Raw genomic sequence first — 24,460 nt, forward strand, 5'->3', positions numbered from 1 at the left:
GTGCCTGCAGTCCCAGTTATTTGGGAGACTAAGGCAGGAAGAACAATTGAACCCACGAGTGCAAGGCTGCAGTGGGCCATGACTGCACCACTGTACTCCAGACTGGGTGACAGAGTGAGACCCTGTCTCCAAAAACCAAACCAAACCAAACCAAAACAAAAGGTTCCTGATGTCTCAGGCGCAGAGTGGCCTAAGAATAGAAAGAATTCTTACTATGTCTTCATCCTTCTTTCTGTCTGGTCACAGTTTAAATGGTTTGTTTGTCACAGGCCAGGCGCAGTGGCTCATGCCTATAATCCCAGCACTTTGGGAGGCCAAGGCAGGCAGATCACCTGAGGTCGGGAATTTGAGACCAGCCTGACCAACACAGAGAAACCCTGTCTCTACTAAAAATACAAAATTGGCTGGGCATGGTGGCACATGTCTGTAATCACAGCTACTCGGGAAGCTGAGGCAGAAGAACTGCTTGAACCTGGGAGGCAGAGGTTGCCATGAGCCAAGATCGCACTATTGCACTCCAGCCTGGAGTCTTAAAAAAAAAAAATGGTTTGTCACAATACCTAGAGGACATGCTGAATCTATAATGAGAAAAGGACGTGAGCCCTTAGAATAAAAAAGGTAGAACGTTAACAGTTGTTGAGATTAGAAAGTGGGGGCGGAGGGGGAAGTGGGGGGGGAGGATGTGCATACACATGCAAAAAAAAAATCTCATCTTTTCAAGAAGTATCACTTTTTAAAAAGAAAAATGTGGATGAGGGAAGTTGATTATGATATAATCACCTTTCCAAGATACTTTTACCTGTGCATACTGGTGATGAAAGCATATATACAATTTCGTGTTCTGCCTTTTCACCTAACATAGGTATTTTCCACTCCATTCAGTCTTCATAATGGCTTTTACTGGCTGCATACCTGCTGCCTCCCACTGATCGATCCCATGGCTGGTTAGCAGCCACACTAGACACCAGGCCACCAGGAGTGCTGCTAATGAGCTCATATTCAGTACTCTCTATGGTAAGTGAACTGTCCTGCAGAAGTTTACAAAGTCAGCTCTGCGAACCCTAGTGCCCAGCCCCAGAGAGGAATACTGCCCAGTGATAAGCTGGCAAGCTGGCCCATTTGACTCACCGTCTCCAGGCATCTCCTGGTTGGATGTAGGGCCCAGGTGCCTTAGCACAACCCAGAATAAGGCAAAGAGAGGTATATAACCCCAGAATGTCAAAGCACACGATTTTTGCTGGCAGGGTTTGCAATGGAGGAGCCTGTCAGAGGCGTGTTGTAAAAATGATGAATGGCTGTCACATTTCCAAGGCTCTGGCTGATTTAGGGAGCTATTGGCAGGCACATCGCTCCCAGCATGTCAGCCAGTTAATTACTTCCAACTTTATCTTTCTTGTCAACACTTCTTGACAAATTGGCCATTATCTTTTTATTCTACAACAATGAGCACTGCTCCTTTTCTGGTGATGCCTGCAGGTTCTTCTCCCCCTTTCTGTTTCTTCACATCCAGAAAGAAATGAAGAGTTTTGAGAAAGACTATTAGAAAGAAGTAGCAGTCAGGAAAAGGACGGGGAAAAGGAGCAAAAGGGGTGGGCTAATAGAGTGACTCCAAAGCTAATGTTCATCTCTCTTGACTCAAAACTGAGTTGATATTTTGGATAAAGTCCTGATTTCTTGGCTTCCAAATGTCCAAGAACTCTGACTCAGTCCATTATGAGGATAAAGTTGGGAAACTTAAACGAGGTGGTACCTAGTGATCTGGCAGCTTCTGATTCTTCACATTTAATCGCAGAAGCAGATGTGAGCTGGTCTTCCACTCTATTAAGGAGCTAGGCCACAGTGCAGGAATAATGATGCCCATCTGGGTTCAGGGAAAAGAAAAATCACGCCTACCTTCTAGGTAAAGAAAGCGGTATGGAAGAGAACTGGGGAACACTGTAACTGGATTACCAGGATTCACAGCCAGTGAAAGCGCCAGAAAAATCTGGAGACCAGTGGTGCCCCTACTGATACATTCCATCGTCACTGGATGAACAGCCAGAGGTGGCCATGAGGCAGAGCCCAGCACCTACTAGACTTCATCAGTTTTAAGATGCACATTTTTTTCACACATTGACATCTCTGAAATCGGGATGCAGCACCCAAGTCAAGGTTTCAGAGTACTGGGACACAGTGTAACTGCCAGTGGTTTCTTTACCTCCCCCAGTGTTATACAAAAATCAGAAGCAGTTTCTCTAACTCAGTTTAAGAGCAGTCCCGTTAAATCTCCAGGTAGTCCTAAGGATAAGCTAGCTTCAGTCGAAGAGTTGAGGATTACCACTGAAATACAGCAATTTTTTCCCCTTAGAAGGGTCTTGTTCTGTAACAAAAGTCCCTCTATCCTTTTGGTCAGCTTTAGGAGAAATCCCAGAACTCTTATCATTCCTTGTTGACGGCGAGTTTTCTCCACTGAAGAACCTTCCCTGGGATTCGTAAGACACTCTACAAAGGCAAGCTGTTTCAGTGACCTCGTGGGAAGTCTTGATAGCAGCTGGAAGTAAATGTGTGCTCTACTGATGACTGGTGAGAGATTTGGCCTCTTGGGCTGAATCCAAAAGGGCATCTGAAAAAAAGGATGGGGCTACCGCAAAAGATATAATCTGCTTCTGCTCTATTCTCCTACTCTTTGCTGCGTGGAGCTTTTCTACAAAGGGTACAGATTCCTAGAGGCACACTGGTCCTTCTGAAGTCAGCACGAATCCAGAAGTTTGGATTGTGCTTTTCTGCTTTGAGATAGGGTCTTTCCCTGTTGCCCACACTGGAGGGCAATGGTGCGATCAGAGCTCACCACAGCCTCAAACTCCTGGACTCAAGTTATCCTCCTGCCTTGGCCTACTGAGTAGCTGGTACCACAGGTGCATGTCATCATGGAGCCTCACTAAAGTTTTTATAGAGACAGGGTCTTGCTGTATTGCCCAGGCTGGTATTGAACTCCTGGCTTCAAGTAATCCTCCTGTCTGGGCCAAAGTCCTCCCAAAGTGCTGGAATTATAGGGGTGAGCCACTATACCTGGCCTGAAATGTATTTTTCTGTGAGCAAAACCTCACCTCTGTGGACTAAGTGCTTTTCTTCCAGTAGAGGTACAGAAAAAGAACAGGACTGCATACCTTTCCTGGAAGCCAGGAAACAACTGTAAAAGCAGGACTCATACTTCCAAACAGCACAGTATTGACACCTTGGAAACATGTGTTTAGAATTAAGACAAAGAGTGCGTTTTGTTTGTCCATTTAGCGCCTTGTCTGCAGACTGTAAAACCCAGTTACGCTTGCCATTAATTGGTTGCTCAGGCATAATTGGCACAAATCCTCTAACATTCTTAAAGAATGACAGGCCTGTTTTCCACTTCATGGTGCCTAAGTCAGGGTGGAGGTATCTAACCCAAAGAGAAGCCCTGCAGTTCACAGAGCAGCTTAGGGTGTGGACGTGTGATCTTGTCCTGCCACCCCCGACAAGGTTTTGTCTCTAGCTAAGGGTGATTTACTGAAATTGCAATATAATGCATACTTGATTCCTCTTTGGAGACAGGTAAGATTTGTTAGGTTACTAGATAAAACATGGGGACTACAGCTGCCCAGAAATAAGGCAGTTTTTATGAGGACATGTTACTTTCTTCATTTTGTCAACATTAGCTGTTGCATGTGGCCAGTGCAGGTTGAAGTAATCAGATATGTCATTTACACAGGCTTCCGGAATAAACAGGAGAGGGATAAAACCTGACCCAGATGCTCTATGGTTCTCTTGCTCATCGTCTTCATAAGTAGAAAAGAGTGATGAGACATAGCCTGGTGATGTCCAGGGATATGTACACAATATATTATACAATTAGGAAGCTATCTCAAGTTATTGATTTAAACAAGGGGGTTGACGGGAGGTGGAGGCTGCGGTGAGCCAAGATCGTGCCATTGCACTCCAGTCTGGGCAACAAAAGCGAAACTCCCTCTCAAAAAAACAGGGGGTTGAAGCTGGGCATGGTGACGGGCACCTGTAATCCCAGCTACTCAGGAGGCTGAGGCAGGAGAACTATTTGAATCCAGGAGGTGGAGGTTGCAGTGAGTTGAGATCCCACCACTGCACTCCAGCCTGGGTGACAGAGCAAGCCTTGGTCTCAAAATAAATAAATAAATAAAATTAAAATGAAAAAGAGGTTGACACAAAGGATCTCAACCCTCCCAGTTTTCACTCTCTTTGAGTCTATGACTAAGACTGAAAGAAGGAAAACTGACCCCATGAAGGACAGAATGTGATGCCCTACAATGAAGACTTCCCCATAGTAAAATACTGGAAACATCCGTGGAGAGAGACTGTAAGTCCCCAGAATAGATACTTAGGGGGAAGAGAACCTTCTGTTTGGAATTCATTATTTCATTTGACAAGTTCTAATTTAGTATGTACTTTGTCTTGGGCGTCACGCCAAGTGCTAGATGCTAGAGGTACTATGGAAAATAAGACAAACATGGTCTTTGTTTTCACAGAGCTTACAAGTTAGAGAAGTAGATACACAACAAAGTACAAACTGAAATAAGTGCTTTTGTGGCAAATATGAAGAGAATAGAGTGCTTAGAGAAAAACATCGGGGATTTATGTTAGACTAGGGTAGTCAGGAAAGACTTTTATGATGAGACAACAATTGTGTACTAAATAATACAATACCTACTTGGTTACAATACTGCTACTTGATGTTTACTAGACATTGACTGTGTGTCCGATACTAGTTCAAGTGTTTTATGTGCATTATCTATTTTGAAACAAACATCCTAATTCAAGTATACATACATAAAAGAGAATATAACACCTAAGCGTACAGTTTGATGAATTATCATAACATGAAGACACCTCTTTTTCTGAGACGGAGTTTCGCTCTTATTGCCCAGGCTGGAGTACAATGGTGTGATTTCGGCTCACCGCAATCTCCGTCTCCCAGCTTCAAGTGATTCTCCTGCCTCAGCCTCCTGAGTAGCTGTTATTACAGGCATGTGCCACCACGCCCAGCTAATCTTGTATTTTTAGTAGAGATGGGGTTTCACCACGTTAGTCAGGCTGGTCTCAAACTCCCAACTGCAGGTGATCCACCTGCCTCAGCCTCCCAAAGTGCTGGGATTACAGGCGTGAGCCACCGCACCTGGCAGCGAAGGCACCTTTGTAACTACCACCCAGACCAAGAAACAGAACACAACTCACTGCCAGCAGCTCAGAAGCACTGAGCCCCCTCCCAATCACTGCTCCGCTCCATGTCCCCAGAGGAAACAGTACTCTGACTTCTAATAAAATGGGTTTGTTTGCTCAGTTTTTGAGCTTTATTATATAAAATTCAACATTATCTTTGTGAGATGCACCCAGGCTGCTGCATGTCACAGGAGCTTTTCCTTTCTATTGCTGAACAGTATTTCACTGTGTGAATATACCACCATTTATCTATCTTACTGCAGATGAACATTTGGGTTGTTTTCAGTGTTTGGCTATTATGAGGGGTATTATGCGGACACTCTTGTCTATGTCTTCTGAAGCATGTTGCTCGCACTTCTGTTGGAAAATATCTAGAGGAGAATTGTTGAGTTACATGTAAGTTACATTCAGCCTTATGATACTGACAGATTGTTTTCCAAAGTGGCTTTACCAATTTACATTTCTACCAATGGGACATGAAAACCCCAATTGCTCCACATCTCTATCAACATTTGTTATTTTCAGTCTTTTCCATTTCAGCCCTTCTGGCTGGTGTACAGTAGCATTTTATTATGATTTATATTTTTATTTCCAAAATGACTGAGATGAGGTAGCGTTTTCATGTATTTATAAGTCTTTTGGATATCTTCGTTTGTGAACTAAGTGCCTGTTCACATCTTTTGTCAATCTTTTTTTTTCTTTTTGAGACAGGGTCTCCCTATGTTGCCTAGGCTGGTTTCCAACTCTTGGGCTCAAGCAATCCTTCCACCTCAACCTCCCAAGTAGCTGGGACTATTGGTGCACACCACTACACCTGGCTTCTTTCACCAATCTTTTAATTGTGCTATCTTTTTCCCCCTTATTGTTTGATAAGAGTTCTTTATACACTCTGGGTATAACACATTTATAATATTGAAGTATTAGAAATATTTCTTGCCTTTTCATTCTCTTGTGTCTCCCAATGAATAGCATAACTACTTTTATTGCATTTCTTAATATTTTCCTTTATGATTGGTGTTTTTTGTCTCTTAAGAAATCTTTGCTTAGGCCAGGCGCAGTGGCTCAAGCCTGTAATCCCAGCACTTTGGGAGACCGAGGCGGGTGGATCACGAGGTCAAGAGATCAAGACCATCCTGGTCAACATGGTGAAACCCCGTCTCTACTAAAACTACAAAAAATTAGCTGGGCATGGTGGCGCATGCCTGTAGTCCCAGCTACTCAGGAGGCTGAGGCAGGAGAATTGCCTGAACCCAGGAGGCGGAGGTTGCGGTGAGCCGAGATCGCGCCATTGTACTCCAGCCTGGGTAACAAGAGCGAAACTCTGTCTCAAAAAACTAAAAAAAAAAAAAAAAAAAAAGAAATCTTTGCTTATTACAATAAGCTAATCACCTAATCTCCTATTTTATCTTCTAGAAGTTTTATTGTTTTACTGTTCACATTTAGAGTTTAAATCTCCTGGACTTGAGCTTTTGCGTGTGGTGTGAGGTTAAGGATCAATAATCTTTTCTTTCTGAAAAGCGATCACTGAGGGGAAAAAAATAGATAAAAAATCTTTTCTTTCCCCATAAGGCTATCGAGCTGACTTAGCAGTCCTTTCCTCACTGTTCTATGGTGCTAGCTTGTCATAAATTAAGTGTTTATATCATACGGCTTGAGAGAAAATAAATACATATATACATACATAAAATCAAGTATCTCTATATACGTGGGTCTGTTTTTAAACATTTAACTCTGTTCCATTTGTTCATCCTATGTCCATACTGTACTGCCTTACTGTGGCTTTATGGATCTTGATATGCAGTAGTGTAACACCTCCAAATTTATTTTCCTTATCCAAAAATACCTAGTTATTCTTAACCCTTTGCTTTATTTAACTCAAGTCTCATGAAAACCCTGTGGTACGAGACAGTTTTTATTTTTATCTCCATTTCACAGATTGGCAAACTCAGAGAAGTAATCTGCCCATGGCCACATGGCTATCAAGTGCTGGGGAGGGATTAGAATCCAGTCTGCTTCTAGGCCTAAGAACTCAAGTGCTGCATGTACTAGCTCCTTAATCCTAATGCCAAATGACCGTCAGGGTATTTAATATGAATGCATTACAATTTTAAGAAATTCTTATGTTCCAAATCATTCATTTGCAGTGAAAAATCTTTGTGCTGCGTGTAGTGGCTCATGCCTGTGATCTCAGCACTGTGGGGGGCTGAGATGGGAGGATGTCTTGAGGCCAGGAGTTACGCACCAGCCTCAACATAGTGAGACTGTCTCTACAAAAAAATTTTTAAAAACAGCCAGACGTGTTGATGTGCACCTGTAATCCCAGCTACTTTGGAAGCTCAGGCAGGAGGATTGCTTAAGCTCACGAGTTCCAGGCTTCAGGCTTCAGTAAGCTTTATGATTGCACCACTGCATTCACTCCAGGCTGGGTAACAGAATGAGACACTGTCTCTAAAAAAATTTTGTTTGGCAATTACAAAAGGCCACTTTCTTGGTGGAACTCAGGAAAACAATGGAACAAGAGGAAAAAACCTGTAGGATTCCTTTCCATGTCTGCAGAGGATCACTCCCACTCCTCACCTGGGCCCCCCAGGCACAGCTCCACTCCACCTCTCCAGCTTTAGCTTCTGCTGCCATTTTGCTTCCCCTTGACTCTCAGACCATGCTCGACTACTGATATTCTCCTGCTAGCCCAAGTCTTTCTCGTGGCTGCGCCTTTGCTCACAACATCCTATCCCACTCCTGGCTATTTCCTCCTTTTTAGTTAAAACCTAGGTATCATAGGCTGGGCACAGTGGCTTATGCCTATAATCCCAGCACTTTGGGAGGCCGAGGCGGGCGGAGCATGAGGTCAAGAGTTCGAGACCAGCCTGGCTAGTATGGTGAAATCCCGTCTCTACTAAAAATACAAAAATTAGCAGGGCATGGTGGTAGACACCTGTAGTCCCAGCTACTTGGGAGACTGGGGCAGAAGAATCATTTGAACCTGGGAGACAGAGGCTGCAGTGAGCCAAGATCGCACCACTGCACTCCAGCCTAGGCAACAGAGAAAGACTCTATCTAAAAAAAAAAAAAAAAAACAAACCCACAAAAAACAAAAAAACAAAAACCTAGGTATCACTTCCCTTGAGAGGCCCTCCTTGTCCTGTGTCTCCCATTCTAGCATGTCAAACTGTCCAAGAGTCCAGCTGTCTAACTAGACAGCCCAACACTGGATCAGCATTATTGCTGGATGCTACAACTTGAATGGTGGCTAACAGAGCTATAAAGTCCTGAGAGAAATCAGACAGAGGCTTTTTTTTTTTTTTTTTTTGCCATATTCCATAATTTAAAATGGACTCTGGCCAGGTATGGTGGCTCATGCCTATAATCCTAGCACTTTGGGAGGCAGAGGCTGGAGGATCATTTGAGTGCAGGAGTTTGAGACCAGCTCTGGCAACATAGTGAGACCCTATCACTACAAAAAAAAAAAAAAAAGATAGCTGGGTGTGGCGGTGCATACCTGCAGTCCCAGCTACTTGGGAGGCTGAGATAGAAGGATCACTTGAGACAAGGCGGTTGAGGCTGCAGTAAGCTATGGTTGCCCCACTGCACTCCAGCCTGAACAGAGCAAAACTCTGTCTCAAAACAAAACGAAAAAAACAAAACAAAACAGGACTCAAAGAGAAGGCCTGAGAGAAATGACTTCTAATAGGTTCTGGACATATTCTTTAGTGGAAGTGGCAAATTAGAAAGCTTAGAAAAAAGATGGAAATACCTTCTTTGATGGATTTGGGCTTTCAGTTGAGATAGGAATGGGATGGAGTGATAAAAAGGCAGATAGCTATTCAGCGGCTTTATAGAGTATGGCAGGCTGGGGTTCATTCAAAGACTTCAGAAGAAGTGAAATATTCCTATGAAGTACACAATTAAAACTAACATCAAGGCAGCTTCTTCTGAGATGTATTCATCCCACAAGCTGAGAATGGGGAGCAGTTTCTCCCATTGGGCACTTTCAAGCAAACGAGATCTGATGCTCCTCTCTGGGTAGAAGGAGAGACCAGCCCTAGGTGATTCCCTGCTCTGTGATCCTTGGATTACCTTGGTGCCACCCAAGACAGTGCAGCCGAAGCACTGTGAAGTCTCTGAGAACTTCCAGGCTGAGTATGCTTTTTTCATTAAGAATATAAGCTTAATTTTCATAAACATCTTTCCCAGAAGCACCAAGCTAGCCCTCTTGCACCACCAGCAAAATGGAGAAAAGGAAAATCTAAACAGTATCCAACCCAGGTTTTCCAGATTTTCTCAGTTAATTCCCATTTTTACGGTCACTCTGCTCATTGAACAGCAGAAGAAGGGCTTAAAAGCCTCCTTCAGAGAAGGCAATACCATTTTAGTCCTCCACATCCTTCATGGTTTTCTCTACTGACTTAGCTGTGCTCAAAACAAGGACTTATTTTTCTTCTTTTAGAAATTCAGAATCTAGGACATCATATAGGGTTGTGGATATTTTAGAAAACAGATAAGTCTTCTGGCATGAGAAATATCTTTAATTAGCTATTTTTCCTCAAAACTGGGGGTGGTGAGTTATTGACATTTGGATAGCTTATGCAATTTAGCAGCTTCTGTCTTCCGTCAAGTTATGAAATAAGTTTCCAGAAAATAAATGTCAAAGACCAGGCACTCATGCTAAAGGCTAGATACTTCCGAACCAAACTTATGAACTGCCTCCAACCTTTCCTAAAAGGGACTGCTACATGGGGTGCAAACATGAACGATTAATTCATTTTCTGCCTAAATGTAAGAATCAATTCATAATATTTTCCTGTTTGGGTGAGAGAAGCAGACTGGGAAGAATAAACAAAAGCTGGCTGGAACTCCACAAAGTTCCACTGTTCTTTTATGTTTTCTCTGCTGTACTGTTACATGGGAGTTCCAAGGCAGCAGGGTCACATGGAATGCTATACATTAGTGGTCCCCAATCTTTTTGGCACCAGAGACTTGTTTCGTGGAAGATAATTTTTCCATGGACTTGGGGGAGGGGGCGATGGGGAGATGGGAGATGGTTTCAGGATCAAACTGTTCCACCTCACATCTTCAGGCATTAAGATTCTGATGAGGAATGCGCAACCTAGACCCCTTGCATGTGCAGTTCACAACAGGGTTCACGCTCCTGTGAGAATCTAATGCTGCCACTGATCTGACGGGAGGTGGAGCTCAGGCGGTAATGCTCGCTCACCTGCCACTCACCTCCTGCTGTTTGCCCCTGTTCCTAACAGACCATGGAGAAGTACAGGTCTGCAGCCTGGGGATTAGGGACCCCTGCTATACATGACTGCACAGTGCACAGCACTTCTGTGGCATGTGGTCTAAGGTCAGTGTCATTTGGTGGCCAGGAGAATCCTTGAAGATCCCTATGTTTAGCAGGCCTTGTAGAATGCTAACAACTGGGGCCAGATTCTCCTTAGTGAAATGAACTCCATGGAGCTAAGGCTGCAATGCCCTGTTGGGCTAGACATTTTGCAAAAAGAGAGCAGAGACTGGTAGACAGTGCCAATTCTAAACGGAATCTTTTGATTGGAATGCCAAGTTGCTATAAGGGTATCAGTAACATCCTCACCCTTTACCAGGCAAAGGAGGCTGGGGATGTGAGAAAACAAACTCTGATCCACCTGATCCTCTACCGCTTTTTGATTCCAAGAAAAAAAAATTTTTCAGTAACTCCAGCTGCTTGAACAGAAATTACTTTCTGAGGAGCTAGAAGCCCTGACTGGAAAAGAGCTCTGGGGGATTATGGCATGGGAGGAGAGCTGTCAGGCATCATGCTTATGTGGGAAGGACCCACGCTGACTACAACAGTACAAGTAACTGCTTCAGTGGCTCCATAACATGGAAATGGCAATCATCACGTTCCAAAGACAGAGTTACTGTTTTCAGGACAGAGGAACCTTTGTATAGATCCTCAGTGAAAAGCTTATTTTAAGGATTTTTGCTGAAATTCTATGTTTTTCACATTTGTTTTCAAAAGAGCAGTGTCCTTCACATAAAGTACATGAAAAATTACAATATTCACGTTTTTTAGATACAAAGTCATATACAAATAGAGGAGGAAACATTTCAAATTGCAAACCATACCAGCAAAGAAAGAGGGAAACGAGCCTCTAGGTATAGATTTATTAGGTATTAGGGATTCTTTTCTCTATATTTTAATATATTTCCCAAGTTTTGAACCACGGGCCAAGGATGGGCCTGTTCTGTCTAAACACTGACAGAAGCGTGGGTGACCAATCCCAGAACTACGCTTGGCACTGCTGAGTTTTCCTCTCTGCTGTAATCTTCTGACACCTCCTTGCAAAATGTCAAGTTCACTGAGATGCTAATACTGGCCCTCTCTTTGTTGCAGAAGAAAGCATATAAAAAGAAAACTGTGCAAACCCTGTGGCTACAAAGTCTTTTTTTGGCTTCCTAAGCGATTTACTCTATTCTTTTATTTCCAGAACTTTTCTAAGATGGAAAATTTCAAATGTGAGATACTGTTAGATTCAGGTTGGGTAAGGATTTTATAAAATACTGAATGATGATCAGAGACGGGAATAACCAGCCTAGTTAAAAGCATATTCAGCAGGATGTCAAAATATACCAGATCCTCATATAAACAGCATGGATTACATTAACAGGCCTCCCTGGGTGAGTAGCGTCTCTTTCGTCTACCTTACCCTCACCCCATGGTTATATAACCTTTTGAATGGAATCTGGAAATTCCTCTGACCCTGCCCTGCTTGCTGATAGAGTTGAGCCAGTGGTTGGCAGGGGCATAATCTAATAGGCGAAACTGGAAACACACAAATTCACAGTCCTCTTGTCTCAACACAGAGACTGTACAGGCAAGGAAAGAAAGACTCGCCCCGTCTCCCTCCTCCCCTCCTCTGGCCTAAGTTGACGCTGACTTCACCCAACAGGCACCTGACCCTCCCAGATGAGCTGGGAGGGGCTAAAGTCTGGTGTGGCCATGGTGGGGGTGGAGGTGCAGGCAGCAAACAATATTTAAGATGCTGACTTGTGGAGCATTCGGGCTTGGGAAGGAAAGCTATAGGCTATCTATTCAACTCCCCTGTCAGAGACTCAAGCTCTGAGAAAGGCTAGCAAAGAGCAAGGAAAGAGAGAAAACAAAGTGGCGAGGCCATCACAGTGAAGGTGTAAGGTTCAGCCTGCTGCAGCTTTGCAGACCTCAGCTGGGCATCTCCAGACTCCCCTGAAGGAAGGGCCTTCCTCACCCAAACCCACAAAAGATGCTGAAAAAGCCTCTCTCAGCTGTGACCTGGCTCTGCATTTTCACTGTGGCCTTTGTCAGCCACCCAGCGTGGCTGCAGAAGCCCCCTAAGCACAAGACACCAGCCCAGCTCAAAGCGGCCGCCTGCTGTGAGGAGGTGAAAGAGCTCAAGGCCCAAGTCGCCAACCTCAGCAGCTTGGTGAGTGAACTGAACCAGAAGCAGGAGAGGGACTGGGTCAGCGTGGTAATGCAGGTGATGGAGCTGGAGAGCAACAGCAAGCGCATGGAGTCGCGGCTCACAGATGCCGAGAGCAAGTACTCTGAGATGAACAACCAGATCGACATCATGCAGCTGCAGGCCGCGCAGACCGTCACTCAGACCTCTGCAGGTAAGGAGACCAGTCCCTGCGGGACATGGAGTGCCTCCCCATCTACAGCACTGCTTCTACAGAACCTGGTCATCAGAACCACTACTGGGGCCTCTTTTGGGGGTATACTTTCCCTTTAGTAAAAGCTTATGCAGTATTTCCTTTGACTTCTAATGCTATGTAAGTTTACCTAACACCTTCATAGGTCTCTTTTACCCACACGATGTTTCAGCAAATTAAGAAGGTATAAACTGCCATCTTGGAGTGCTGAGCTATTACACGCTTTGCCTGCAGTCACCCAGCAATTCTTAGAAGCAGGGTTCAAGTCTTCCTGGTTGTAGGAGCTCTGCTACTTCCTCACCAAGAGCTGACAGGCTATATATCAAGAAATTCCAAGGAAGCACCAAACTGTAACAGCTGTTTCTCTGGAAGCAAAGTTTTGCCAGAACAGTTCTCAGGTATCCCTAAGATTTACCGGGACTGGGCATGATAGAATTTTGTGTCCTCTCTCTGTAAACATAACTCTTCTCATTGGCTCAGAGGTCAGTGTAGAGACACACAGCCATGTGAAGTGTTCCTTTGTGTTCAGGAAGGATGCAGCTCCTTAAGGTTCCTCAATTGTGATACAACTATTTTTTCCCATGGTCTTAAATGAAATTCTCCTAATACAGGGAATTTTTTAAATGTAATGCTGAAATATAGACTTTTAATAGGCCAAAAATAAGATCAATTTAATCCTTCTTTTGCAAAATAACTTTTATTTCTGGTTAGCTCGGCTCAGGTGGGCCAACATGAATTTATGGTTTAGAGATAAATATTTGGTTTTCTGAAATTATCAGGAAAATATTAGTGTAAGGAGTATATCCTATAGACATGTCATTTCTTGCTGATATAAAAACCAGTGGTCCCATTATAAACCACATGAAGAACAAAGACACAATCAGCTTCTGCCGACTAAATCAATGGTTACCTTCAGCTCAAATTAAGAAAAAGTTTTAACATGAAACTGAGCTTGAAAAATCTGTTACCTGAACCAACACGTACAAATCACTTTCTAAGCATGAACTTCCTGGCCCTCAGTTTGGAATCAGAAAGGTATTCTTAGGCCATTTTCCAGACAAGTGAGTCCTGATTTGGTCTGAGATTAAATCAGACATGTGGAAGACCAGGCCAGACAGAAGAATCTGACTGTGCCACTTCTGCTCATCCAAACAGGAGGCTTTCTCACCATGCTGCAAGGAGGTTCTTGGGGTCAAGCACAGCTCTCCTGCCAGGCCTCTTGCTCTTCTTGCCCAGGACATCATTCCTTATTTTTCTTCTCCATGACCATGTGCTCCTTTACCCTTATATTCTATAAGTAGGTAGTCCCTGAGAAAAAGCAATTAGTTGATGCCTTCACCACTAAGAGGAAATGAAGAACAGTGATGGGGAAGGCACATATACTCTGCCTCCCTTTCCCACGGTGCTCGGCAAGAGAACCTAGGTGCCTCAGACAGCTCCCATGGTAGCATTATTCCTATCTGCTATCTTGTGCTCTTCCCCAAGGTCCCAGTGCAGTGGTCACCAAAAAAAGCACCCTGAGTCAGAGGGCAGGAAGCTTCTCTTGGATAGTAAGGCCCGCGCTCTCTGAATCCTATCAGAAAAGGCTCTCTCTTCCATGGTGCTCTTTGATATTCAGAATACAGAGCCTAAATCCTGCATAAAGTAGCAGCTCGACGGCCGCAGAGCAAAAAATTGGCCAGTCTGATGCTCCCATTTCCTTGTCTTAAAAAAACTTCCGGGGAGAAGGCCTCAAAGGTTCTTCTGAGTGTTTTCATTTGAGGTTCTAGCATTTATAGATGGAGGGGGAAAATACATGATCATAAAATCTATCTCCCTTAAATAGGGTCTCAGGTGGCAGTAGCCACCACCTCTGAACAACAACAAAACCAACCAACCAAGAAACATCAACAAAACCAGACTCTATGAAATATTCATGACTGATTTGTTACAGAGACAGCTGTCTAAGAAGTCTGAATCTACCTGACAGGAGTAGCTGTTACGTGGCCCTCATATGCTGTAGCATTTCTAGAATTCATGGCCTAGCTACAGCAGAATAATTTATTTCAGAGTTAACCTGAAACTACCTGTTGGAATGTCCCACTAATGCTATCCAGGTGATGAAGGGCTTCCCGACCGCTCTGCTCTAACACTAGTGAAGCCAAAATACACCCCCCTCTGGATCTCCTGATAGCCACCAACTCCCAAATGCAGACACTGCTGGGTAATTAACACTAACACCTGTGGGAATCCCAGGGTAGAAACAAAGGCTCAGTTTCTAAACACTCAACTCAGATGGAGCCCCTGGGTCTAAATGCTCACCCTGTGGTTTGCTCTCTTGTAGACGCTATCTACGACTGCTCTTCCCTCTACCAGAAGAACTACCGCATCTCTGGAGTGTATAAGCTTCCTCCTGATGACTTCCTGGGCAGCCCTGAACTGGAGGTGAGGTTATTACAGTCACTGCCCATGCCCTAACACCTGTCCTTCACCCCTCAAAGGGATTGTGACAACAGGGCCATTCACAGTTTAAAGAAAGGAAAAACTCGGCCTGGGAGTGCTGGCTCATACCTATAATCCCAGCACTATGGGAGGCTGAGAAAGGCAGATCACTTCAGGTCAGGAGTTTAAGACCAGCCTGGTCAACATGGTGAAACCCCATCTCTACTAAAAATACAAAAAAATTAGCCAGGCGTGGTGGCAGGTGTCTGTAATCCCAGCTACTCAGGAGGCTGAGGCAGGAGAATCACTTGAACACAGGAGGCAGAGGTTGCAGTGAGCCAAGATCACGGCACTGCACTCCAACCTGAGAGACAGAATGAGACTGTCTCAATTTAAAAATAAAAAGGAAAACTCAAAACACAAGCAAACAAACCAAACACCAAAGAGCTACGCAAACACTCAGTTTATGCCCTGCACTCCAAACCCAGGTATCTGTTTGGCCCTTCAAATCATTATCAGCCAAGCAGCAAGCCTTCTAATAACATAGATTACTCTTTTTTTTTTTTTGAGACAGAGTCTCACTCTGTCACCAGATGCCAGGCTTGAGTGCAGTGGTGCAATCTCGGCTCACTGCAACCTCCGCCTCCCAGGTTCAAGCAATTCTCCTGCCTCAGCCTTCCAAGTAGCTGGGACTACAGTCACGCACCACCATGCCCAGAGAATTTTTTATTTTAGTGGAGACGGGGTTTCACTATGTTGGCCAGGATGGTCTTGATCTCTTGACCTCGTGATCCACCCGCATCGGCCTCCCAAAGTGCTGGGATTACAGGCATGAGCCACCGCGCTCAGCCAACATAGATCATTCTTATAACCACCACATAACTTAGTTTAAATCCCTTGCCATGTCCTAGAAAAGCTATTCCTTGGGGGAGGAGAAAAGAAAACATGAAGGCAGCATAAAAATATCTGGATTTTTGGCCAGGCACGGTGGCTCACACCTCTAATTCCAGCACTTTGTGAGGCTGAGGCAGATGGATCAGTCACCTGAGGTCAGGAGTTCAAGACCAGCCTGGCCAACATGGTGAAACCCCGTCTCTACCAAAAATACAAAATTAGCTGGATGTGGTGGCAGGTACCTCTGGTCCCAGATACTTGGGAGGCTGAGGCAGGAGAATTGCTTGAATCCAGAAGATAGAGGTTGCAGTGAGTCGACCAGCCTGGCAAGAGTGAAACTACTTCTCAAAAAAAAAAAAAAAAAAAGTATCTGGACTTTTCCCTTCAAGCTTCATGTGCACTCATCCCCGGGCCCAATCTGGATCATTCATCCTCAGCAGTACACCACCTGCCCCAGCTCACCAGCAGCGGGGCAGCATCACTGCCCAAGTGAGCCAGTGTGACTGCAGGAGTGCATGCATCCACTGGCTCCGCAGGGACAGGAACAGGCTAGGAAGTCTGCCCTGCATTCTGCCCCTGCTAGTCCCTCATAGAGCATTCCCTCTGCTCCAGGTGTTCTGTGACATGGAGACTTCAGGAGGAGGCTGGACCATCATCCAGAGACGAAAAAGTGGCCTCGTCTCCTTTTACCGGGACTGGAAGCAGTACAAACAGGGCTTTGGCAGCATCCGTGGGGACTTCTGGCTGGGGAACGAACACATCCACCGGCTCTCTAGACAGCCAACCCGGCTGCGTGTAGAGTTGGAGGTAAGCACAAGGCCAGGGGCCCCACGACTGGCCCAGTGCCACCACACATGACTGCATACAACTCTGGGAGTGCCATTCCTATTCTGATTCACAACAGATCTGTATATTCATTGTGATGGTTTTCCTGCAAGTTGTAATACATTAGAGGAAAAATAGGTATTTTTCCTTGCTGCCCCTCGCCCACCCTGCCAAAAGTGGAGCTGCAGGTGGCACAGGAAAAGACTAGACCCAGACCAGAGCAGAGCAAATCCAACAGTCAGCTGTGCCGAACACTAGTCTTTGTTCTGGCCTGGGCATGAGGTCCTTTAGGTGCAAACCTTACTGATACCAGCTGGGGACCCTTGCTGAAGTCTTAAAGCACTCACTATATCCTCACATTTCTCTTACAGCATCTCTTTGTGGGATTCAGCAAAAATATAGCTACACCTTATAGACAGGAAAGTAAGGAATACAGAGAGACTAATCAAGGCCATATGGTGAATCAGGAAAGAAGTTCAAGCTTTGTTTTCTGATTCCCAGGTTAACACAGTAAACTAGAGGTAAACAAGTAATAAAGTTTTATTAGATTCATACCTATAAAAAGATGTTTGGCTGCAGGGCTGTCAGGAGAGAGGGGTATAGAAACAGCACGAAACGGAGCCTGCTGCACTTTCTCTAAGGCTCTGCTCCTCCTGACAGGACTGGGAGGGCAACCTGCGTTATGCTGAGTACAGCCACTTTGTTCTGGGAAATGAACTCAACAGCTATCGCCTCTTCCTGGGGAACTTCACTGGCAATGTGGGGAACGACGCCCTCCAGTATCATAACAACACAGCCTTCAGCACCAAGGACAAGGACAATGACAACTGCTTGGACAAGTGTGCCCAGCTCCGCAAAGGTGAGATTTGAGGGGATGGAAAAGGAGAAGTTCAGGTACAAGCCCGTAATCCCACTTGAGGAGAAAGAATGAATTATAACTGTACAGTTGAAGTTCCGGCTTTGATTCTTTCTGATACTGGCTCTAACTCCTTACCTGATGTCTGGTCTCTATCACAGTCCGCTTACTAGCACTGGGTCTGTTTCTCATGCCAGGTGGCTACTGGTACAACTGCTGCACAGACTCCAACCTCAATGGAGTGTACTACCGCCTGGGCGAGCACAACAAGCACCTGGATGGCATCACCTGGTACGGCTGGCACGGATCTACCTACTCCCTCAAACGGGTGGAGATGAAAATCCGCCCGGAAGACTTCAAGCCTTAAAAGGAGACTGCCGTGGAGCACAGATGCAGAAAGTGAGACACTTGGAGACTGGATGAAGGCAGAGAAGGACAGGAAGAGAGTGTTAGAAAGGGTAGGGTTGAGAAATAGCCTATAATCTCCAATGAAAGAATAAGTCTCCAAGAGGCACAATAAAATCGTATGTACCAAGGATTTTACAGTAAACAGGATGAGCTATTTAAACCCACTGGATCCTGCCATCCTTCCCAAGTGGCTAGACTGAGTGGGGCCACTCTGCCCAAGATCCCTGACATAGCACTAGCTTGTCTTTTCCACATGATTTGTCCGTGAAAGAAAATAATTTTGAGATCGCTTTATCCATTTTCTCTAAGGCTTAGGGTATGTAAGGGCAAAACACAAATCCCTTTGCTAAAAAAGAACTATATTATTTTGATTCTCAAAGGAGAGGCCTTTGAGTGTTAGAGAAAGGACTGAAGGAGGGAGGTGGAAGATGAGTATTTCCATTTTTAAATGTGGTGAAATTACCTTGAGTCTACACATTATTTTTAAAACACAAAAATTGTTCAGCTGGAGGTGAAATGACCCAGAGTGGACTTGCAGGGAGGAAACTCCAGGGCACTGGGCCTGATGATTGGACTCTGAGCACCGCCCCTGCTCGCCTTGATCAGGTACAGAACTGAAAGGCACGAAGCACCGGGAGGAGGTGGACAGGGTCCCTCATGGATGCCTGCACACAACTGCCTTAGAATATTACTAGTGAATACAGGTATACCTATTTTTATTTACTTTGTAAGAAACAAACTCAAGGAGCTTCCTTTTAAAATTTTGTCTATAAAAAATGGCTGAAAAATGAGGTAGATGGTGTTATAGTTAATAATGAATGCTGTATATAAGCATCTTGCTTTGTAAAAATAAAATATTGTGTTTGTTTTAAATATTCAAAGTTTCTTTTCCTTCTACAATAAACACTTTCAAAACCTGAGTATTTTCTTTTTAAATTCTTACCATTACCACTTAGAGCAGGATAAAAAGTTAAAGTTAAATCAGAGCAGTGACAGAGACCTGGAGTTTGTTTTGGTATTCAGGGCAACCATGTGGGGAGTAGAAGCCAAAAGGGGACAGGTGAGGGACAAAAGGGCAGCAACAACCAGGATAATTTTTCCTAAAAGGGATTACATGTCAGGGACTGGGCAGTGAAGGCATCCAGTCTTATGAGACCTCTATTCTACTCAGGATAGAGAAGCAAAAGCAGGTCAGCAGACCCTACCCTAATGCTCGGGTCCAACCAAGTAAAAGCAGTGTGTGCATGTTTCCTAAGAATCAAATAATCACTCAATCCTCTGTCTCCAAGGAAGCAATTATATTTACTGATATGTGAGCTTTAAGGAGATGGCAGTAGTTTATACTATCTCAGTGACAGCCCTGTTTTGGGGATTACATCTGGGATTTAATTTGTCCTGGAGCAGACAGGTAAAAAAGTCAATAGGTGCAAAGACAGACTGAACTAGTAGCAAGAGAATAACAGTGTCAACAGAACACAGGTTTTTAAAGCAAAAACAAAAAATAAGAAATAGCTGCACAAGGCGAGGCAGGTGTGGTGGCTCATGCCTGTAATCCCAGCACTTTGAGAGGCCGAGGCAAGGTCAAGAGATCAAGACCATCTTGGCCAACATGGCGAAACCTTGTCTCTACTAAAAATACAAAAATTAGTTGGGCCTGGTGGCATGCGCCTATAGTCTCAGCTACTTGGGAGGCTGAGGCAGGAGAACTGCTCAAACCCAAGAGGCAGAGGTTGCAGTGAGCTGAGATCACACCATTGCACTGTAACATTCTAGCCTGGCAACAGAGCGACATTCTGTCTCAAAAAAAGAGTAGCTGCACAAAGATGTTTTTGTGTAGGGCTACCTTGATTGCTTCAAAAAGAATTTAGGATGGTTGACCCAAATGTATATATTAAAATAAGCTCTAAAAAAGCAGACAAATTGGTGAAGGGAAAATAAGAGTAGGAAAAATAAAACAAAACCTGTGGGGTTTGAGGGAGGTTGGTAATACTTTAAACAGGTAAGATGTCTGTAATTCGTTGGAGGTACACCAGGAATTTAGCTTCAAGCTCTCCAGTAGCCACTGTAAGAAAGGGAATTCAATCTCTTACTGCAAAGCAATGTCTCCAAGACTGGATCAAAGTAGTGGCTCAGGGACATACAACCAACAGTGGGAAAAGAACCCTGAGATTTTCCATGAGGCTCACCCACAGAACCAGAGGTAGTGCTGTGAGCAACTTCCTTAGCAGCAGCTTTCTCTAAGGTTGCTTCTTAAAACTTTCTTCAGTAAAGATGACAGTAAACCACCACAACCGGGCTTAGGAAAAGCAGCTTTACAAAATCAGAAGTAAAAACTGCAAATGGAAGCAAAAAAAAAAAAAAAGTTGATGGGAAGATACAGGAGACCAGCAGAAGGGAGGTAGAAATGCAAGCTAAGTTGACTTAGCTGAGGACACCTGAAGAGCTAAGCACACTGGCTTTCCCCAGAAACACGCATTCATTCATTCATTTATTCATTGAGACAGAATCTAGCTGTCACCCAGGCTAGTACAGTGGCACGACCTTGGCTCAATGCAACCTCTGCCTCCTGGGTTCAAGCTGCCTCAGCCTCCCAAGTAGCTGGGATTATAGACGCACACCACCACACCCAGCCAATTTATGTATTTTTAGTAGGGATGGGGTTTCACCACCCTGGCTGGGCTGGTCTCAAACTCCTGACATCAAGTGATCTACCTACCTACCTTGGCCTCCCAAAGTTCTGGGATTACAGGTTTGAGCCGCCACACCTGGCCTGGAACAGCGTTTTAAACAAAGGGCAAGATCAATTTCCAGGGAATTCTGAGGACTTAACTTTCAACTATATTTGCTTACAAAGCTAAATAACCTTCTAGAGTCTCTTCCAGGCCTCCAACTATATCTGTCTGCTACAAATCTGCATAACTTTAAGTTTCTGTGATTGTCTCAAATATGGGGGAAAATTAAGGGTGGAATGAGGGAAGTTTCAAATAGGTAAGCAAGGAAATTAATATGCAAAATGAGTTACCTGACCTTAAAGTGATTATACTTAGTTATCATATTTATTTTCTTTTTAGGTTTTTTTTTTTTTTCGAGACGGAATCTCGCTCTGTTGCCAGACTGGAATGTAGTGGTGCCATCTAGGCTCACTGCAACTTCCACCTCCCGGGTTCAAGCTATTCTCCTGCCTCAGCCTCCCGAGTAGCTGAGGCTACAGGTGCCTGCCACCACGCACAGCTAATTTTTGTATTTTTAGTAGAGACAGGGTTTCACCATGATGGCCAGGATGGTCTTGATCTCTTGACCTCATGATCCGCCTGCCTCAGCCTCCCAAAGTGCTGGGATTATAGGTGTGAGCCACCGAACCCGGCCATTTTTTCTCTTAGTTATCATGTGAGAGCACATTACCTAAGCCAGAGAATGAAGAAAGAAACATAGGTTTTCACATTTACTGTGCCTGATTTGAAGCTGAAGCATGCCTCCTCTTAGGACAGCATGTTTTTAATTGTTCCTACATGGTATTTCAGAAATCAATGTTTTCTCCAAGTCCAATTTATTTGGGCAAAAACAGGATTTTATTTCTAGCTTTTTGCCAACTTTTTAAAGTGTTAAAGGAATTCTTTTAAACATCTTCTCAAAAGCAGAACTAGGAAAAGACTTGGCTATTTGATGACCCTCTCCAAGGAAGGAAGCACCACACACAGCAGGCTTTATCAGCCACGGTGAAGGAACTTATTAGCCGGATGATTTTTTTCTAAACTATCTGCAGTGAAATGACTGGCCATGTTAGCATTCACATGAAGATAATGAGATCCCAGAGTTGATATTCTCTGATAATCATTAGGGGAAGTGAATGGTTCTTTAGGAGCTGGAGCTAATGTTTCGTGCTGCTTCTAATTTCCTAACAGCAGAAAATTTATTAAACAACCTATTTTTTCCATACCCAGAAGACTGAAAACGCTCAGCACAGGAGAGAACATAGCCAAATTAGCGAAAAGACCATTAGATTTCAGATTATGCTCTGGCTTTTACATTCGCAAAGCACCAGAGGAGGAAGATGCAGGCATTGATATCTAGTTGATAAAACCACACTGTGCCCTTGGGTATCCTCTGAAGCCCAGGAACCAGCATATTCTACTCCAGTCCTAGACAGCACTATCTAACCCAGACACAAAACCTATCTTCCTAGGCTGCCATGGCCACAGAATTGCTTCTCAACTAATTTCACTGGACAAGAAAGGACAAGCTGGAAAACCGCAGGAGCCCAGGTAGTAAAGGGTCAAAAGAAATGACAATCATGGCTAGATTCCTGGGGAGAGCCATCTGCAACAACATGTCATTTAAATGTGCTGGCCAGACCCAGAGGCAGATTTCACAGAGCAGAAGTCTCCAAGTGACTCCAGCGAAGTGGCACCAGGCAGTGGGAGAGGAGAGGTCATTTTGGATGGAGGTGGCAAATAAAAAGGGTTTTTGACCTACCTGATGAGAGATTCTAGAATGGCAGGGGTGGGGCCTTTCTGGAACTCCAGTTCTTTGTAGTGTAGTGCTTTGGCATATGCTCGGCACTTGGCAGCTCTCTCACCCAGCAGAACAATGCCATTGTCGTCTCTCAGTGGCAGGGGGCCCTGGAGGAGAGCAAAACCCCACAACACAGGAAAATGGCAGATGGGGCACAAACAAGAGAAGGCTGTGTGGATGCTTCTCTCCTCCCACCAGCTGGTTCCCTGTCAGCCTCCATCTGGACAATGGGGAAAAGTCTCACCTTGTCACTGTGTTCCATGAACTCAGCCAAGTTTAAGAGGGTTTGTGTGACTTCAGCAATGTCTTGTGAGGTGAGGGCCAACTCGATGCTTCTGATGAGCTCATCCTGTTGATCTTCATTCAGCTCAGACCAGCAGGACACAAATGCAGCATTGAAGAGATCCCTGAAGGCAGAGGAGGTGAAAAAAGATGGAGACACTCCCATGCCTCTGCCTGCTGCCTCAAAGTCACACCTATCAATGGGCTTTTGGCATCCCTGATTCTGGTTATACAGACCAGTGCTGTCCAACAGAAGTTTCCTATCCAATATGGTAGCCACTGATCATTAAGCACCTGAACTGTGGCAAGTGTGGCTAAGGAACTGAATATTACATTTTATTTATTTTTAATTAAATTAACCACATATGGCTAGTGACTACTGAATCTTACAGTGCAGGTATAGACATTGTGATATACAGGTGACTTGGAGGGAGAGTGATAGGGTCGGGAGAGCAGAAGGGTGGGGAGAAGAGCAGAGCAAAGTAACTTTTCTCCAAAGGAATATTTGTTAGCAGTTTTTGCATCATTTATCTTCACTGGAGGAAATGGGAAATGAACAGAATGGGGACTTCTAACATAGAAGTCGGCATTAACAAATGCAGAAAATAATAATCATTACATGATTCTTGGGATGTTACTGGGATAATGTCTACATTCTTAAGGTCAAAAATGTCAAAGGCACCATCTGCTCTTGCTTTCCAAATATAACCAGAACGCTTAGTTGGACTGTCATAAAAAATGACAACAGGACTAGAAACATTAGCAAATAGGATCCAAATCCCTAAGTTCTGCAAGATTCTCTAAGCCGATCTCTAACAGTTGGGGCCTCACAAACACCTGGAACCAGAGGTTCCACTTCAAAGATTACTATGACCACTTTACATTACCACAGTGCCACATGGAGGGACACATTCACCATCCCTGACATCTAACTTTAATCCTATCCTCCACTGTTTTGGTGACTGTGCGGGAAAGGGAGTGGGAAACAACAGGATATGCCTATAATGGATAGATTTAGCATGTGATGCCTCAATGTTTATTTTCTGTTATATTAACAAGTTAAGTTAGACCAATATGCATGATTTTGAAATTTGATAGAAAAAAAATTTAAAATCCAAAGGATAAAATGAAGACCAAAAAAAGTCCCTTATAAATTTAAAAGTAAGTTTTTGGAGCCAGGTAATTACAGTTGCTGGTCATCCTGGCGACTTGAGAGGCTGAGGCAGGAGGATCTCCTGAGATTAGGAGTTCAAGACCAGCCAGGGAAACAAGCAAGATCTTCATCTTTAAAAACATAAAAAGAGTTTTCCTGATCTAGATCAGAGGCCACATTAGATCCTGAATGACCATATTTGGGACTAAAGGGATAAAAATATTATGTGTATA

General features: G+C 44.2%; 2 protein-coding genes across 6 annotated transcripts in view; one reads left to right on the plus strand and one right to left on the minus strand.

Annotated features, from left to right (window-relative positions):
- Nucleotides 1-24,460, minus strand: part of MTOR (mechanistic target of rapamycin kinase) — a 151,155-nt gene that overhangs the window by 65,154 nt on the left and 61,541 nt on the right. For all 5 annotated transcript variants that reach the window (XR_004275827.1, XM_032300380.1, XM_032300379.1 and 2 more), the window contains 2 exons: nt 23,037-23,199; nt 22,754-22,899 (listed from right to left, as the gene is read on the minus strand). Coding sequence is in view for 4 of the 5 variants with exons in the window: in XM_032300380.1 (XP_032156271.1) it covers nt 22,754-22,899; nt 23,037-23,199 (309 nt within the window). In the remaining variant the exon portion in view is untranslated. The remainder of the gene's footprint in view (nt 1-22,753; nt 22,900-23,036; nt 23,200-24,460) is intronic.
- On the plus strand, nt 11,947-19,200 carry ANGPTL7 (angiopoietin like 7). The gene is made up of 5 exons (XM_032300381.1): nt 11,947-12,837; nt 15,200-15,300; nt 16,804-16,998; nt 17,677-17,875; nt 18,070-19,200. The coding sequence occupies exons 1-5, from the start codon at nt 12,468-12,470 to the stop codon at nt 18,237-18,239; spliced, it is 1,035 nt and encodes a 344-aa protein (XP_032156272.1). The 5' UTR covers nt 11,947-12,467; the 3' UTR covers nt 18,240-19,200.

The sequence above is a fragment of the Sapajus apella genome, unplaced genomic scaffold (assembly GCF_009761245.1).
Source record: "Sapajus apella isolate SASKATOON/1434 unplaced genomic scaffold, GSC_monkey_1.0 scaffold43, whole genome shotgun sequence".
NCBI classification, from domain to species: Eukaryota; Metazoa; Chordata; class Mammalia; order Primates; family Cebidae; genus Sapajus; species Sapajus apella.

Excerpts from the sequence above, each read along its gene's own strand:
- ANGPTL7 (XM_032300381.1), top strand. The coding sequence starts at position 12,468 with ATGCTGAAAAAGCCTCTCTCAGCTGTGACCTGGCTCTGCATTTTCACT. Across the intron at positions 16,999-17,676 it reads GGCTGCGTGTAGAGTTGGAG|GACTGGGAGGGCAACCTGCG; the intron begins GTAAGCACAAGG and ends TCCTCCTGACAG. Across the intron at positions 17,876-18,069 it reads GTGTGCCCAGCTCCGCAAAG|GTGGCTACTGGTACAACTGC; the intron begins GTGAGATTTGAG and ends TTCTCATGCCAG.